General features: G+C 43.2%; 2 protein-coding genes across 4 annotated transcripts in view; both read left to right on the top strand.

Moving 5' to 3' along the window:
• LANCL3 (LanC like family member 3) overlaps nt 1–17258 on the top strand; it is a 186058-nt gene that overhangs the window by 44267 nt on the left and 124533 nt on the right. The window lies entirely within an intron of this gene.
• On the top strand, nt 1154–15123 carry XK (X-linked Kx blood group antigen, Kell and VPS13A binding protein). Of its 2 annotated transcripts, XR_008330234.1 has the most exons (4): nt 1154–1544; nt 3937–4199; nt 10038–11135; nt 11176–15123. XR_008330234.1 is itself a non-coding variant. In XM_053386944.1 (3 exons), the coding sequence occupies exons 1-3, from the start codon at nt 1300–1302 to the stop codon at nt 10865–10867; spliced, it is 1338 nt and encodes a 445-aa protein (XP_053242919.1). In that variant the 5' UTR covers nt 1154–1299; the 3' UTR covers nt 10868–15123. The 2 variants fall into 2 exon arrangements, 1 of the variants encoding a protein (XP_053242919.1); XM_053386944.1 differs by having other exon boundaries at nt 10038–15123.

Here is a 17258-nt window from a genome sequence, read left to right as displayed (position 1 = left end):
GTGGTAGTTGTTCAAATATGTAAATAGGACCAGGGAGTGAGAAACCTGTAATGCAGAACAAGGAAACAGTGGAGAGTCATGTCCACTAAAAGCACCTTGTTGGAATGTTTAGTAAACAATTCCAAACCTTAGCATTTATTAGGGATTAAGTCCTATTGAACTCAGAGGGACTTACCTTTGTCCTCTGTAATAGACCGCATATTTAAGATATGTACACAGGAGCCTTGTGGAGTCAGACCAATGAACCATTTAGTTCAGCCCCCTGTTCTCAAGAGTGGCCTACTTTTATCTTGCCTTTCCTCAAATTGGCACAGTGTGCATGGACCTCACCCCACCCATTTTATCCCCACGGCAACCATATGGGGCCAAGCCTGAGAGACTATCCAGTTTGCCTCATGCCTGGGCAGATACCTGAACCTGAATCCTCTCCTGATAAGTGGTGTTGCCAGCTTCTTTTCTGGCGAGGCTCATCTGGCGTGTAAAAAATACACCAGGTGGAGTCTCTTATCTCTGGGAAAATACAGGCAATGGCCACCCATTGAATTTCTGCCTGTCAGGCATAAGTTAAAAGCATATTTAATATGTCTCTGGTTTGGTGGGAGGATGGCGATCCTAGTAGCAAACATACCAGCCACCTCCTAAGGGGCCAAATCCCCAATAAAATATTTCAGGGGGCTGCCACCAGCAAGGTCAATGGGCATTGCCATCCGAATGCTGAGCATGTGTGGTGACTTGTGATTGATTATGTGTGGCAGGGCTTACCTGCCCCCTCCCCCAACATTTTACTCAAATTTGTCCTGCTGCTGGTACAGACTAGGATGGGCTACCCCTGAGCTTAACCTGAGCCAGGCCCAGGCCTTGGAATCTAAGAAGACAGGTGAACAAGAGCGCCCCTGCGCATGTACAGAGCGGCCTTCTCGACTGGGGAGGGAGCCGCAAGCAAGCCCCCAAGGACCTCAAGGGTCTAGGAGACAACGGCAGCTTTCGCAACTCCAGGCCCGGCGCTTCGGATTCTTTCGTGGATCCTCCTCCGCCATCCCCTCGAGCGGCGCCGAAGACATCGAGCCTCGTCCAATTGGGCGGCCGGCGTCGCAGCAGCAGCTCGCCCAGGCCTGCCCCCTAGCGGGCGCTTGGCGAAGGCGCGGCTCGGGCGTCTCCCGCCGGCAGCTTGGCTCCTCGCTGGGCTCCGGGAGATGGGCAGCTGGCGGCCTCGGCTGCGGAGCTCCGCGCGTGGCCAGCGCTGCCCTGCTCCTGCCCGCTGACTGAGCCGCTGACCGGCTGGCTTCCCCGCCGGCGGCGATGAAATTCCCGGGCTCGGTGCTGGTGTCGCTCTTCCTCTTCGTGGCCGAGACGGCGCTGGCGCTGTACCTGAGCAGCACCTACCGCTCGGCGGGCGACCGCATCTGGCAGTCGCTGACGCTGCTCTTCGCGCTGCTGCCCTGCGTGCTGGTCCAGTTCAGCCTCGTCTTCATCCACCGAGACCTCAGCAAGGACAGGCCGCTCGTGCTGCTCCTGCACATCCTGCAGCTGGGACCCCTCGTCAGGTGGGTGGGGGGCGGGAGCCCCGATCCCCGCAGGTGCTCCTGCAGGAGAAGGACCGCCCAAGCGGGGAGGGCTGGCCGGGGGCGGAAAGGGGGTCAGGGGAGGGGATGGCCGCCCCAGTTGCGCTGGAAGAGCAACGCCCCACAATGGCTGTCAGGCATCTCAGAATGCTGGACACACACTCGAGTGTCTGAATTGGGGACCAGTTCCAGCCTTATTGTTGATTTTTAAAAAACCCGATCGCTTCAATGGTGGATTCTATGCCGAGAGATCTGGATAGGGAATTGTGACCATTAAAATAGCGCAAGGGTTCTCTGTTGGGTCAGATGTGCAAGATAATGGACCGTTTTGTTTATAGTGAAATAAAGGTGTTGGAGTTTTGTGTGTGTTAAGCTGTTTGCTGCATCCATCAGGACGTGGTCTCCTTTTATATGCTTGGAAATCTCCCTCCCTCCCCATGCATGTTAATAGATCTGTACTGTGTGCGGTTAAGGGTCTGTGATGCTTCCTATCTGCACAGCTGCCTGCTCCGGTTTTGCCTGTGAGCAATAACTGGCAGAGAAGCATGCCTGCGTTTGGTCACAGGCACGCCCATCTGTAGAGTGTGCTTCTGGAAAGCTGTATTGGAATAAGGGAGGCAGTGGTGAGAGAGCTGGACTTGAGAATATAACAGGTTCACACATCTTGAGTAGTCTCTACCTTTTGGGTTGAGTGAAAATATTTCAGCTTGTGAGTAAGACTAAATAAAGAGGAAGGAGGCTGAGTTTCTTGTGGACCACACGCAGTTGCTCTTTGAAAATTGAAGCAGAAGAAACTGTCAACCCTATTTTTATCTACTAAAAATATTTATAACCTCCTCTTCAGGCACCTTGTTTTTTGTTAACATAATAATAACGTAATAATGCCAAAATCAAACTGCTTTGATTTTATTATTATTTTTTAAAATATCCACCCACACACGTCATCATCCTGGAAGCAATTTGCCATTTTCAACTCTCTCTCTCTCTCTCTCTCTCTCTCACCACCCAGAGGTAAATTGTGTTGCTTCAGCATGTATTGTTTCAGCAAGTATTTTCCTAACAAATTATTCTATGTTTCCTTTCTGGTTCTGTTGTTTTTAATTTCAGGGAGGTAACTGTGATGGTCGGTTGCAGTAAAAAAAAGAGAGAAAAGCTCATGGCGTAATAAAAATGTCTTAGTCTTTAAGGTGCCTTAAGACTTAAACTTTTGTTACCCTTTATTGCTTTTGTTACCCTTTATTGCTCTCTGAATATATCATAACTCAACTTTGATGACATTGTAAGCCACCCAGAATGGAATTTTTTGCCTAGAAAGGCAGGTTATGCACTTTAACAAAAATAAATAAATTTGATAAATCATTAACTGTTGGGCAGTTGTCCCTTCAAGCAAAGAAGCATGAGCAGTATCAAGTTTCTTATCAGTTTGTTCCTGAAGCCAAATTGTACATGCAAATCAAACACCAAATTGGGGGGAAAGCAGAGGGAGGGATAACATAGCAATGTTTTACAGGGCCTAATACTGTTATCCAAAACTTTTCTACTATTATTGGATGTATGCCATCACCTGCCAGCAATCCCCTCCTTGCTTTCTAAATAAAAGGTGGGGTATAAATGCAATGTTAATTAATAAATATTAAGCTCTGGAAAAACATTTCAGTCTCCCAAGGTATTCTGCTGTTGACCTAAAAGTTACCATGTTTCAATAAAGTAACTTCAGAGAGTAAGTCCATATACACAGCTGCACATAAGGAGCCTGAAGCGGAAGCATTTAGTAGTACTGCACCAGAGCAATCATTCCATGGTTTCTCAACTGGCCATGGTGATTGTAGGAACTCTTGACATAGGGAAAGCCAGTTAAGTGCATTAGCCATCAAGTTTACACATCTTATTTATACACTATTATACTATGTGTTTCTGATGCACAATAATAATGATTGAAATGTTATTATACAACAATAATACATATTAACTTCCTAAGCAGGCTGCAGAATGTCATTCCTTAAATGTTCTCAAGAACAATTTGGGCAGGGACCTGTCAAGAATGTGTTCTCCATAGGATTATGTGATTATGTGGAGTTGTGTAGAGCTTAGTGCAACACAAATATTCCATCAGCAAAAGAATCTCTACCTGCGTAATGGAATGCTCTTCCCCTCTTCTCCCTTTGCAAGTGGACATCCTTGTGCTTGCTGGTGAGGCATGGTGGTTGAGTTGAGTTCCACCCATGATTTTCAGAATCTTAAGAATGGGCTAAAGGGGTGTTTCTCATGCCCACCTTAACTCCTTTCTAATCGGACATCTTACTTTAAAAGCAATTGTGAACTTCAGAAAAGTTATGTTAAAGCAACATCTACTCTTGTCCATTTCGCCCCACAGGTGCGTGGAGGTTTTCTATATTTACTTTCACGCAGGCAGAATAGAGGAGCCTTATGTCAGCATCACCAAGAAGAGGCAGATGCCAAAATATGGACATTCGGAAGAAGTTGAGAAGGAAGTGGGCCAAGCTGAGGGCAAGCTGTTTACACATAGATCTGCCTTTAGTCGGGCATCGGTGATCCAAGCTTTCCTAGGCTCTGCACCGCAGCTGACGCTTCAGCTGTACATATGTGTCCTCCAGCAGGAGATGACGGCAGCCAGAAGTAGGTATAATTGGTACATTTTTCAGTATTCCATTTTGGTGAGTGTTTAGAGATAGGGATTATGGGTAAGTAATAGCTATATCCTCTCACTTAATGTGCTATTTAGGAAACCAGATGCAGGTGGAAATGGTTAATGGCCTACTTTATGGTTGTTTTGGCACCAGGTGAAGAGTTATTAAAATTCCCCCAGCCCTTTTGAAAACCTGTGCTTTTAGCGTTCTGAATCTCTGTGTATGTGCTGTAAATATATATTTATTTGCTTTTACTCTACTCCTTGTTGGAAATGTGTGCGCCAGAAATCTTTAGGATGCAATTTGATATTTAATGTAGGCTATTACGTTTTTAATTGTACTACTGTCATTTTTGTGCTGAAAGCCAACCAGAGAAAAATGTTATTGAGTAGCTTTACATAAATATAGCAAATAAATTAAGCAGACCGCTTCTTTACTAAGAGTTACAGACTAGGTTATAAGAAGCGGAAAGCCCTTCTACAAATTATAGCAGGGAGAAGAGAACGCCCAACTTCTGTCAGCCCCAGCCAGCATGGGCAAAGGTCAGAGATGAGAGAACTGTGGTCCAGCAACACCTGGAGATAACAGGTTTCCCATCCCTAGGGATGCATTTTCTCCCCAGTGCTTAATTCACAAAAGTAGAAACAATGAGACCAAGACTCCCCACTCTGTAATATCTCATCCCTAATCTTAGCTGCTTGGAGCATACTAACAGGACATCTTAGAAGAAGAAGAGGAGTTTGGATTTAATATCCCACTTTATCACTACCAAAGGAGTCTCAAAGCGGCTAACATTCTCCTTTCCCTTCCTCCCCCCACAACAAACACTCTGTGAGGTGAGTGGGGCTGAGAGACTTCAGAGAAGTGTGACTAGCCCAAGGTCACCCAGCAGCTGCATGTGGAGGAGCGAGGAATCGAACCTGGTTCACCAGATTACGAGTCCACCGCTCTTAACCACTACACCACCCTTAGCTCAGGGGTAGGCAAGGTTTACCTCACCTGGGGCGGTTCACTCCAGAGGAGATCTCTCTGTGAGCCGGACTGCACACACACCCACGATTTCCGGCATCTGCGTCCATGCAGATGCAATTTTCAGTGTCATGGAAGTGAGTCCCCGTGCTGGGGGGGGGGGACGACTCGCCGAGCGGGTGGCTTGGTTTGGGGGTGGCTCGTGGGCCATTTAAATGACCCCCGTGGGCCGTTTGTGGCCCATGGGCCTTAGGTTGCCAACCCCTGTCTTAGCCTTTTTCAAACGTTAACAAACTTCTATGGACACACACAGCTGCCTACTTGATTTTTAAAACTATGTTTAAAATATTTGCTTGCAGTGATGCTTGGGGAGGAGTCACTAAGAATGCTGTTGTTGCAAACGAGCAAAGAGCGTAATTTTGTCTCGCATCAGATATACATATAATATAGTAAACCGTTCCAGATCTACATTGGGGCATCTGGATATAGCGACAACTTCTTGCGACACATTCTATGTGAAAATTAATTCAAAGGAGCAGCTTGAAGACACCCAGGGTTACAAGAGTATATGTGTGGGAAATCCTATTAGAGGTCTAAAATTGACTTTAGCACTTTCAGACTCATGTCCAGAGATTAATTGCTTTAAAGTTAAACAAGTCTCAGGAGTACATTGAAATAGCAGTGAATGTGGCCCTGAAATATTAATAAACCAAAAATCCTGATGACCGCAGACAAGTGGATGGTTGCTAAGTATTAAATCAAATTAAATGGAGCAGTTGTGGTGAGCTAGTCACTTGACTGGTCTTGCATCCCCCCCCCACAGGCAGTGTAAGTAGATTTAGATAAAGCACATAGAGTGGATGTGCAGGTGACTCATGCCCTATTGTAATAGCCAATCGTGTGCATCTGTTCTGTGGCAGCCATTGGGCCATCTAACTCAGCATTGCCCACGCTGTCTGGCAGCAGGGTTTCAGACAGGAAGTCTTTCCCAAGCCTACCTAAAGATGCCGGGGATTGAAGAACCTGGGACCTTCTACATGCGATAGCCGTTTCCTCAAGATGCATAAGTTCTCATACGTACATTTGGAACTTGCATATCTTGCAGTGCAAGTATCCTCTTCATGGGCAATGTAAAAAATCAGAAACCAAGAGTGTGGATCACTCATGCATTCACTTCTTTGGAACTTCCAGTTATTGTGCAAAATGGATTTGGGCTGTCACATAATGTGTAAATTGGCATTTTCATTCTCTGCAGAGCAACCAATTGAGCATCTAGCAAACACTTTCCTTTCAGAAACTAAGATGAAATAACTAGATCCAGTTTCTTTTTTTTCATTGAAAATTGCTGAGGGTTCTAGGCCTGAAGTTCCCCATACCTGCATTGGATAAAATGAGACAACTACCTCAGAGAGCAGCCACTGGGGGGGGCACATAATTTGCATCCCCATATGCTGTTTTCTTTCTTCACTGGCCCAGATTGTATGTAGCTCTTCAGAGACATGCCCTGCCTTCCTTCTCCCCACTGCAACCTCCCCTCCCCTCCATTTACTCCTTTCCTCCCCCCTGAGTGGTTATGCCCGGAAAATGTATGATATGGGAAGCTAGCTGTAGGTAAGCAGTTTGGGGTCTCTGGATGGGAAATCGCCCAGGAACCAATGTATGCTATCTTGAGTTCTGTCATGGAGGTGAGATGGGCTAGAAATGCAATGTGATCCAGTTGAGACTTTGGTCTTGCTACAAAAGAGTGAAATGCTCCAGGATGCTGGCATTATTTTATTATTTATTTTTATCTATTAGATTTACATACCATACTTCAAGGTGGTTCACAAGATAAAAATACAAGATAAAAGCACAAATAAATAGTCAAAACAGAAACAAAATAATAGAAAAAGATTGCTGAGTCCTGAGTTCCCTCTGTGACCTCATGAGACCCTGTTTTTATTTGTTTAAATCTACTGAATTCCTGTTTTAAAATGATTTTATACTACTGTTTTATGTTTGTTTTAATGATACTGTTTATTGCTTAGATATATATATATACTGTATATATTTAAAAAAATAAGTGGTTAAATCTTGCCACCCTCCTAAATCTCTCATCTCTCTCTCACACACACAAATTATTTTTTAAGGTTAAGAATTTAAGGCCCTAAATTCAGAAGGGCTTCAGAATTGTGCCTCTTCTGATAATTTGGCTAGTCTGCTATACCCATAATTTTATTTCATTTGTTCGGTTTAGTTTTGAGTGTGTGGTCAGTTGCTATTCTTTAGCAAGTATGGAGCAAAGTGTGAAATTTTTACTGACACAGTCGAAAGAAGGTAACTTAGCAGGACGTGCAGCAATTCAGGATTCCTTTGTGCAAGTCGGTCAGGGTGACCGGCCTCCCTGGTGGAGAGGCTGTCACAGGGCTGCAGCAATGGGACAAGGGCGGGAACCTGCACCTGCCAAGACTCCCTCAACGGAAGAGCCACTGAGAGAACGGGAACCCTCCCTTCTGTGGCCCTTGCCAGAGCAGCAGGCTGAGGAGAAAGCAGCATCTCCTCTTTCTCTCCCAGCCACTGGTGGAGGATTTGCTGGAAAGAGGCTGAGGAATGGGGTGCCGTAAGCCCCTGCTTCCTGTCTGAGCCTTGGCTAGGAGTGTGAGGAGGACAGAAGGAGTGATTTGCCTATTCCTGCAGCTTTGGTGGCAGGTGGAGGGGCCAAGTTTCACTCCCCTCCCGTACCTTAAAAAGGAGGCATGTTTGGTTTCATTATTGTAATGCGTCATTATGATGGTATAGTTTGCTTCTTGAGGATTTGCAACTCGCCATACAATTCCACTTCCAGGTGTGGCCCTCAGGCTGTTCTAGTGCGTCTCCGATCACCCTGACTGCAAAGCCTTGGCACAGTCCCTGACGCTGACAAACCGAGTGACAGCCCTGTGCTGCTGCCTTGCTTGGTTGCTCCTTTGATGTATGGTTTGAGTAATAATGGGAGTTGTAATCTGAAATAATCTCCACCTGACATAGCTATGGGAAGGTAACAAAGCAGTTTCTGGCAGGATATCGCTGAAATGAATGGTCTGGAACAAGTCCAGTATTGGTTTAAAAATACATTGAAAAACCAGTTTGAGAGGCAAAAGAAATCCAGTACTTGCATTTTTAAAAAGTTACCTTCAAGTGTGTGTTTTTCAAAAATAACAAAAACCCAAATACCTGCAAAGCAGCAATTAAAAAACAACACACAACTCAAGCATTAAGACTTCACTCCACTGAAATATAATTGCTGTATGTAGATATATTTGGAGCACCTGAATGACAAGCAAAATACATTCTTGCAAGGTCACTTGCACTTTTTTTCCTATAACAAGTCAAGGACCCATATTTTAGGAGAAAGCAAGCATTAGATATGAATGGCAAGACTCAGCATGTTGATCTAATTTCATTCACATTGCAACAGGATAATCCAAAGAGAGTAGATTCAAGACTGCAGTGTATGTGGAACACTATACAGTGGTACCTCGGGTTACATACGCTTCAGGTTACATATGCTTCAGGTTACAGAGTCCGCTAACCCAGAAATATTACCTCGGGTTAAGAACTTTGCTTCAGGATGAGAACAGAAATCGTGCAGTGGCAGTGCAGCGGCAGCAGGAGGCCCCATTAGCTAAAGTGGTGCTTCAGGTTAAGAACAGACCTCCAGAACGAATTAAGTTCTTAACCCAAGGTACCACTGTATTAGATTGTATTGAACTTGCAATAGCTTGGTAACAGATTTCATGAGTATGGGTCATCATTCAAAGCTCTACCCACACACAGGCACCTCAAACACTGTGATGGTTAGTATTGTGTCATTCATCTCTCTCCCTGCCACCCTGTTTGCCCATTCAGAGCAAAGCACCTCAAAGGATGTAATTAAGATGTGGAGAACCAGAGGATGTGGCAGAGACATCCCTCTTGCTTGCAACACCCTGTCTGAATTTAAAATAAAACCCTGAGGGAATTGGGCATCTGAGTGTTGCCCACAGTTTGAATTCCAGGAAGCCAACTGGCATGTATTACCCCAGGCTTCCTCAACCTTGGCCCTCCAGATGTTTTTGGTCTACAACTCCCATAATCCCTAGCTAGCAGGACCAGTGGTCAGGGATGATGGGAATTGTAGTCTCAAAACATCTGGAGGGCCGAGGTTGAGGAAGCCTGTATTACTCATTGAAGTAAAAACATTTGTGCCTGTGGAGGGGGAACTGAGTTAAGACAGTCACCCTCTGTTTGTTAAGATGGGAAGCATCCCAGAAGGTCCTGGTTCAACGCCTATCTCAACTACAGAATTAGGAAGTTGCTATCATTTATTTTTTAGCTGTGGCCCCTCCCCCAAGTGGGCAAAATGGAAATAACACAGTATTATTGAATGAGGAATAGTGAAATGCTGCTAGTTAGCACTTTGCATGCTCAAAGCTCAGTGACTGAAAGCCTTGAGTTTGCTCTTGCAGCAAATTCAGTACAGCTGCTGAGACTTGAATAGCTTTGTGGTTTGTACCTGATGCTGATGAGAATGCTGGAGTTTCTCTCAAGGCCCAACATGCTAAAATATTGTCCTGGAGCTGCCATGCTCACGGTGTGAACATAATAGTTCAAGGAAAGCCTTTAGCACAGGTCCAAGGAGCATGCATGCATTTGAGGGCCCCAGTTCATTTATCAGTGTTTCTACATGGTTTAGGAACATGGACTAGGAAAAGTGTGTACTGGGATAGTGCTTAAGAAGATACTATAAGCTGCATCAGTTTAGGCCACTTGAGTCAGCCACTTCCAATGAAAGCATGTTCCTGCCATACAATGCTCTCTGGCTGCTTTCAGAAATGTTGATTGCCTTCTCTTTCCTCAGGCATCTTCATGGTCCTTTCTCTCCTGTCAATCGTCTATGGAGCACTGCGATGCAACATCCTGGCCATTAAGATTAAGTATGACGATTACGACATCAGCGTGAAGCCTGCTGCCTACCTCTGCATCTTCCTCTGGAGAAGCTTTGAGATTGCCACTCGGGTGATAGTCCTGGTCCTCTTCAGCTCTGTCCTTCAAATCTGGATCCTCCCAGTGGTGCTAGTGAATTTCTTTGCTTTTTTCTTTCACCCGTGGATTCTCTTCTGGCAAAGTAAGTGCACTTTGCCGGAAAATATAGAGAAGGCTTTGAGCAAAGTGGGCACTGCCATTGTCTTGTGCCTTCTCACTTTCCTGTATGCCGGTATTAATATGTTTTGCTGGTCAGCTGTGCAGCTGAAGTTGAATGATTCTGACTTAATTGACAAATCCCAAAACTGGTACAGGCTGGCTTTATATTACATTGTGAGGTTCCTTGAGAATGCTTTTCTCTTGCTGATGTGGTATATGTACAAGACTGATGTCTACACGTATGTATGTGCCCCTTTGCTGGTCTTACAGTTGCTGATTGGCTATTGCATAGCTGTTCTTTTTATGCTCGTGTTCTACCAGTTTTGCCACCCGTGCAAAAAACTTTTCTCCTCCAATATTTCAGAAGGATTGGCACTGTGTTTCAAGTTGTTTTGCTATGTATGCAAACCTCTTGCATCCAGCAACTCTGGGGAAAAGGCAGACTTGAAGACCCCAGACGACACTGTTGACGATGCCCAGGACAGCTGCAAGGCAAATGAATCCTATAATGGAAATGCCCACCAAAGTGTTTCGTCCAATGCCTAGAACTGCTGTCAAGGAGCCACCGCTCTCAAGACTTGCTTATTTTAGCCCCTGGGTCTGGAAACCTTTCTGGGAAACTTCCCAATGGTGGGCGGGTCCAGAGGAAAAAGTGGGTGGAGCAGCAAATGTAAATTTTACCTTTGTACAGTAGGCTAGTTTCTTCACATACTCCTCTCTCCTTCCTAAATCCAGGCAAGAAAGAGGCACAATCAGAGTTCAAGGGCACATTCCTGCCAAGCAAAAACATTCAAGGTGGGTGTGACTTGGGATGGTGTGTGGCTTGGGGAGAGTCCCAAATTTCAGGCAGAGAGACCTGGAGGGCCACATATTTGGGCCTCAGGTTCCCACCCCTGGTTTGGGTGGTTTAGAAAGAAGGATGCACTCTGATTATCCCTCTGACCGCCATGGCAGGAGGCACATTTAAGTCCTAGCATTGCAATGCTGGTATGGTAGTTCAGTGAGTGTGAAGATACTTGGGATTTTAACTGTTGGAAACAGACAGCACCCCTTTATGGATGGGATGCTCCACTGCATCTTGACTTTAGATCAGGGATTTGTAACCATTGTCCGGGTGGACCTCTGCAAGCCATGAAACAAAAGGCAAGGCAATGACAAAGTGGCTGACTCAAGGAACTTCTTATTTCATGCAAGGACCGAAATCGATCAGTGAAAAGGAGCATTCAAAACCTCACAGGTTAACAATGTGCTTTAAAGCTTTATACAAACTGGGCTCCTTCACCTGCCACCGAGTGCCGAATTTATCTAGGTTACATATGACATGATCTCATCCTGACTGCGTGCATTGGAACTGGGAGCTTCTGAATCCATAATGGAAAGTGATAAAATAACTTGCTGCTGATTCAGGTCTTGGCCCCGTCCCGTCAATTTTCCCTTGAAAGTGCCACAAGTGTTGATTCTCTCCAAACAGCTTAAACACTTGGTTTTTAGGTTTGCTTCTATTGTTGGATTCTGATTGTCTTGGTCAATTACATTTCTGCTTTGTATGATGCTAAGAAAGCTTTGGTGAATGTAGCAGTAGTTAAGGAAGCATTTAGTCTGAAAATTTTAGCAATGTCTTGAAGTTGATATCCACTCTTTTACATGAATATTTCCAAATGTTTCCATTAAGTCAAACCTATTGCTATTACTGAAAATGGGGGTGGGGGACTATTCACTAGAATTATTACATTAAAGTGATTAGGTCTCCAAAACAGTGGCCAGGTTGGCAGAGTGGATTTGGACGTTGAGCATGGGAGGACCTGATCCAAAAGCCAGTGAGCTGCAAAAGTCATTAGGCGGGTTTTGAACAAATAATTATATTTGACAGTTTACTGGGTTTACATCTTGCCTTTCTTCTAAATTTCTCAAAGTGGTGATTTGTAGGCTGGTCCTATGTATGTTTACTTGGAAGTAAGTCTTATTTTGTTCAATGAGGCTTACTCCCAGGAAAGTGTACTCCCAAGAGAGAACTGAAGTCTTAACCTCCCAATAATTTTGACTGGTCAAGAGTATCTTTTCCAAGGCCAGGATCAGTCCGACTCCCAAGATCAATACTCTACTTACCCCACAAGGTTACTGTGAGGATAAATGAAGTAAGAATTGTAAAGCAACTTAATACACCGAACCACTTCTATAGAAATGTTTAAATAATATTTAAAATTACCTTCGCCACCACACTGCTGACAATAGTTGGCACCATGGTAGCTGAAATCCATGGTGCAATTAGCTGGTACAAGGTGGAGTCATCCTTTCTTGCTTCTGGTTTTTATTGAAACACAAATAAAAAAGTGCTGGCTTTTGCCCAGTTCTACAATCGAGCAGTATATAAATTTTATAAAATGAATTAAGTGTGTTTGAACAGTGCAGCCATGTAACAGCAGGATCAGGGGGCAAGTTTTAGCGTGAATTAGCATGACAAATGTGTATCTTTATCTTTTTATACAAAATATAATACGGTCACCTTATCTGTGCACATGTAGCAAACTCCTCCTCCTTGATATTCTTATTTTTAAAAAAGAAAAAGAAATAACACCTGGTGGTTATTGTTTTATATCTGGAAAGCTGATTTGTTCCCAGAATAAAATAATTAGTCTCTGAAGAGAAAATGCTGTATGGGTGTTTGTAATTTACCTTCTTTGAGTTTTGAGTTGGGAGGGGAGGGCAGCGCATCACTTGGAACGCAGAATGTTATGGTCAGTAGGAGAAGTTAGTTGAGCATGGATTGGCAGTTATTTATAATTTTTACTTCCTTATTTTATTTATTTATACAAGTATTCCTATACTGGCCTTATAGCCTGCCCATTGTCAAATGATCCTAGAGTGGGTTACAAAAATGTCACAATTAAAACAAGCGCAAAGCCAGAAAACCAGTAAACCAACCAATATCAAAACAGCAGCACAGAACAGCAATGCAAGGGGAGGGAATATATCCACTAAACCAAAAGGTCTGAGTAAATGGATGTGCCTTGACCAGTAGTTGAAAGACATACAATGATGGCACAAGATACACCTTGGAGAGAGTGGCATTCTTCTACTTGGGGGACCATCACATGGAAGGCTGTCTCATACTCCACTGCCCAGAAGGTGGTGGCGCTACCAGCTATCCCCCTCCTGTTCTCCCTAGGCAGGGTGATGGAGGAGGAGGTGCTCCTTCAGATATTTGGGCCCCCCCAAGTTGTTTAGGACTTTATATGGCAGTATTCAGACCTTGGTAGCAAACTGGCAATGAATTTTGTCAGTTGGAGAAGGAGAAAGGAACAAGGATTGGCTGGGAAGCAATGGGTTTAGAAGATTTCTAGTGCTTATCACATTCATCTTAGATCTCATTTTACTATGGATTTGTTTTAGCACTAATCTGAAGCACACTTTAAGCACCATGTGACTGTGGCACAGTTAATTCAATTTTATTATATTTTTGGCCAAGAAATTAATGTATCAAACATAACACCTGAGACCGCATCTCTGAGAATATTTAACCATGTTAGGGGGCTTAAATAATCTTCATGCCTCAGTGCTGTATTTAAGTGAATATCTGATAGTTGTTAAAATCGAAGGGAAAGTAAAAGAGATAAATTTGTAAGAATTCTGGCTAGCACAGATTTTTATCTTCACATTAGAAACCAAGAGCATTTGTAAGCAAGAGTATCATACACACAAGTTATGTACCTCAATTTCAATTAGGTCTGCTTCATAAATGGGGCTTTTCCTATGCTTGGATCATCTTTAAGTAGAAAAACTGTTGCATATGAAATGCTCAAGACTCTGAAATAGGAGGTACTGAGGGTCAAACAGGTGAGTCATTCATGTCAAGATGTGTTTGGCCAATGTGCTTTGTGTTTTCCTGTTGCACTGGTCAGATTTTTTTTACTGGTTCAATCTGACACCAAGATTTGAACATAATACCAACCCATAAGTTGGTTCTATGAGGTCAAGCCTGGATGAAGTCTCAGACTTGTGTGCTCCGTCCTTCCCTCCCCTACTCACTAACTGGTTACTAACTGGTTTTCAGCAATCCATCATTTGGCATCATATTCATGCCAGCATACTGTGGTTTGTACTTGGCCATCTAAACCTATCACAGGCCTCCTCTTGGGATTCAAGAATCATATAAATAAATAGAAATTCCAAGTTATAAAGCACAAGAGTTAAAAATCAGTGCTTTATTCAGTGAGTGACATTATCATGAAGAGTGATGGTAAATATTAAGCCTGACTTCTCCATATAGCTTTTCATAATGTTAACACTATAAAAACAAAAATCCAAAGGTTATGTGTTACATCTATGCCTCTCATACCTCAATCTCCTAGGCTGACAGAAACAAATTGAATTTAAGGAGCTAAAGGCCAACGAGAAACACACTCCTCAGTAATCAAAATGCAGTTTCAAGCTTCCCGAAGGCTACAATGAAGCTTAATTGAAGAATAATTGCTTTACAGGAGTCCAAATTTAGGCACTGCACCATCTTAATGTTTTTTTTTTGGGGGGGGATTAGTGTCTTTACAGCAACATCACAAGAACAGGTATAATAATCTCCAGTTCACAGATCTCCAACTAAATGTGACATTTAGTTATACAAACAACAGAAGCTTGTAAAGCAAAGTCCAAGGTAATTTTAAGCAAATAAGGTTTCCCTGCCAATGGGCTGTTGCTGTCACATGGCAACTGTGAGTTGTGCTCTGAGTCTGGAAACAAAAAAATATACTATATGCTTTATTCAAAATGTTTAAAATCTGCTTTCCCCCATAAGTCCCAGTGTTAGAGCTCAGAAAGCTGCCATCAGGGGTGAGTGAATTTGTCAATTTCAGTTTTTCTTAGTTTCTCATTTTCCCACTCTGGAGTTCAGTTCTCTGCATTTTCGCATCAGTTTTTTATATATATTTGTAGAGACCCCATGAAAATTCATGAGTTTTACTGTGACTTTCTTCTAATATACACATTTCTGCTCAATATGTGCATCTTTGCAAAGCAGTTTTTCCAAATGGAATGCACTGTTGTGTGCTGTTTTAATATCTGCATTTTTGCACACATTACTTGGCCAGAGAACTGCATTGCAAAATTCAGGAAAGTGCAAATATTCTTTTGGAATATTATGTAGATTTGCCTTTGAATGCAAACTGAATCCTATTTCTCCTTATCCCTAGTGTAGACAGAGGGTAGGAGGAGCTGGAGTTAAGTCTGAAATGATTGTCTGTGGATACAGGAAAACTCTGGTTTTACATAACCAGAAAGAAAAGGCGGGGAAATTCTAAATGAACTAAAATCTTGGCAATACCCCTCTGAGAGGCATTTTCATGTGATCAAAGTGTTGCAAAATCAATGTGAATTTTCCATTTTTTACACAAAACTTTCAATCACCACATCTCATTTGTTAGATGGGGGGACTTTCTGATGAATAGGTTTATGACTGTTACACATGATATGCTGTTCTCTGTACTATGAGGGAGTGGCTGCCATTCAGACAGAGCTGGAAAGAGGTGGGAAGAATAAATAAGTGCATTCTTTGACATACATCAAACTTGATCATTGCATTCCAATGAAGAGTCAGTGTGGTGTAGTGGTTAGAGTGTTGGACTAGGACCTGGGAGAGGAGAGTTTAAAACCCGATTCAGTCATGAAGCTTGCTGGGTGGCCTTGGGCCAGTCTAACCTACCTCACTGGGTTGTTGTAGGATAAAACAAGAAGTAGGAGAACCATGTAGACCCCCTCAATCTCCCTGGGATGGAAATGCAGTAAATTAAAAATATATTTATTTGAAGCAAATTCCATTGATTTTACTAGAACTAACTTCTGAACAGTAGCACACAGCCTGTTTATTTCAGAAGCACTCTTTTGACAACCAATCTAGTATAAATTAATAAATTCATGATTTCAATTTTATTCCATACTGAAGTAGAAAACAATGTTTTGATGGGCAGGCTTTGGATTTAAGACCAGAAGCTTATGGGGCTTATGCGTTGCCCCTAACAGTTGTACGGTGCCTATCAATTTTAGGTGCTCTAATAATAATGAATGTTAAATTGACACGAGAAAGCATTTCAAGCATTGTCTGAAACGAGAGTGATATTTTTAGTTGGCAGCTTAGTTTCTGCCATCTGGCTTTCTTTTTCCAGCTCTGTGGTGTGTGACTCTGTTCTGCTGTCGTCTTGTCTGAGAGAGAGAGAGAGAGGGAGAGAGAGAGAGAGAGAGAGAGAGAGAGAGAGAGAGAGAGAGAGAGAGAGACACAACAGTCAATGTGATGGTGACTCTCTGATGAACACAGTAACATACAGCTAGAAACAAGGGGAGCTGTCCTGGAGACAGGCAGTGTGCTCTGCTGCTTCCCATCCCCTGCCCACTGCCCTGAAACTTCGGTTCTTGTTGAATACCCTGTAGTTCCAACCATCCATGTAGACCAGTGGAGGGCAGTGCAGAGTAGAACCATGCAGCAAAATGAGGATAGGTAGCGAATCATTTAATGAGCTGCTAGATCAGCATCTTACATTAATTTCACTGTTTTATAGTGCTGTTCCTTAACACTCCGTGGCCGGTATTCAGTTGTCTTTTTCTCATAGTAAGTAGACCCACTGGATTTAATGAACATGACAAAATTAGGTCTGTTCATTTCAATGGGTCTATTCTGAGTAAAACTTAGTTGAATACTACCCTGTGTGCCTCACATGCATTATCTTTGTAATCCATACAATGCACCTATGTACTTAGGCCAATTATATAGTGTATCAAATAAACAGCACCATATTGTCAGATAATGCATCTAATGAAGCAGACTGTGGTCAGTGGGAGCTTATGCAATAATAATACATTTGTTCGCTCTTTAATGTGCTGCAAGATTCTTCACTAATAAACCCTGGAGTGGAAAGAATATAGTGGTTTGTATAGTGGTTTGTTGAGTATAGTG

Source organism: Podarcis raffonei, chromosome 4, assembly GCF_027172205.1.
Source record: "Podarcis raffonei isolate rPodRaf1 chromosome 4, rPodRaf1.pri, whole genome shotgun sequence".
In the NCBI taxonomy this organism is placed as follows: domain Eukaryota; kingdom Metazoa; phylum Chordata; class Lepidosauria; order Squamata; family Lacertidae; genus Podarcis; species Podarcis raffonei.
The sequence above is the reverse complement of the archived record's forward strand: the minus strand, read 5'-3'. Positions and strand labels throughout refer to the sequence as shown.

Coding starts and splice junctions, on each gene's coding strand:
- XK (XM_053386944.1), top strand. CDS start 1,300: ATGAAATTCCCGGGCTCGGTGCTGGTGTCGCTCTTCCTCTTCGTGGCC. Junction 1,545..3,936: donor CAGCTGGGACCCCTCGTCAG/GTGGGTGGGGGG, acceptor TTCGCCCCACAG/GTGCGTGGAGGTTTTCTATA. Junction 4,200..10,037: donor GGAGATGACGGCAGCCAGAA/GTAGGTATAATT, acceptor CTCTTTCCTCAG/GCATCTTCATGGTCCTTTCT.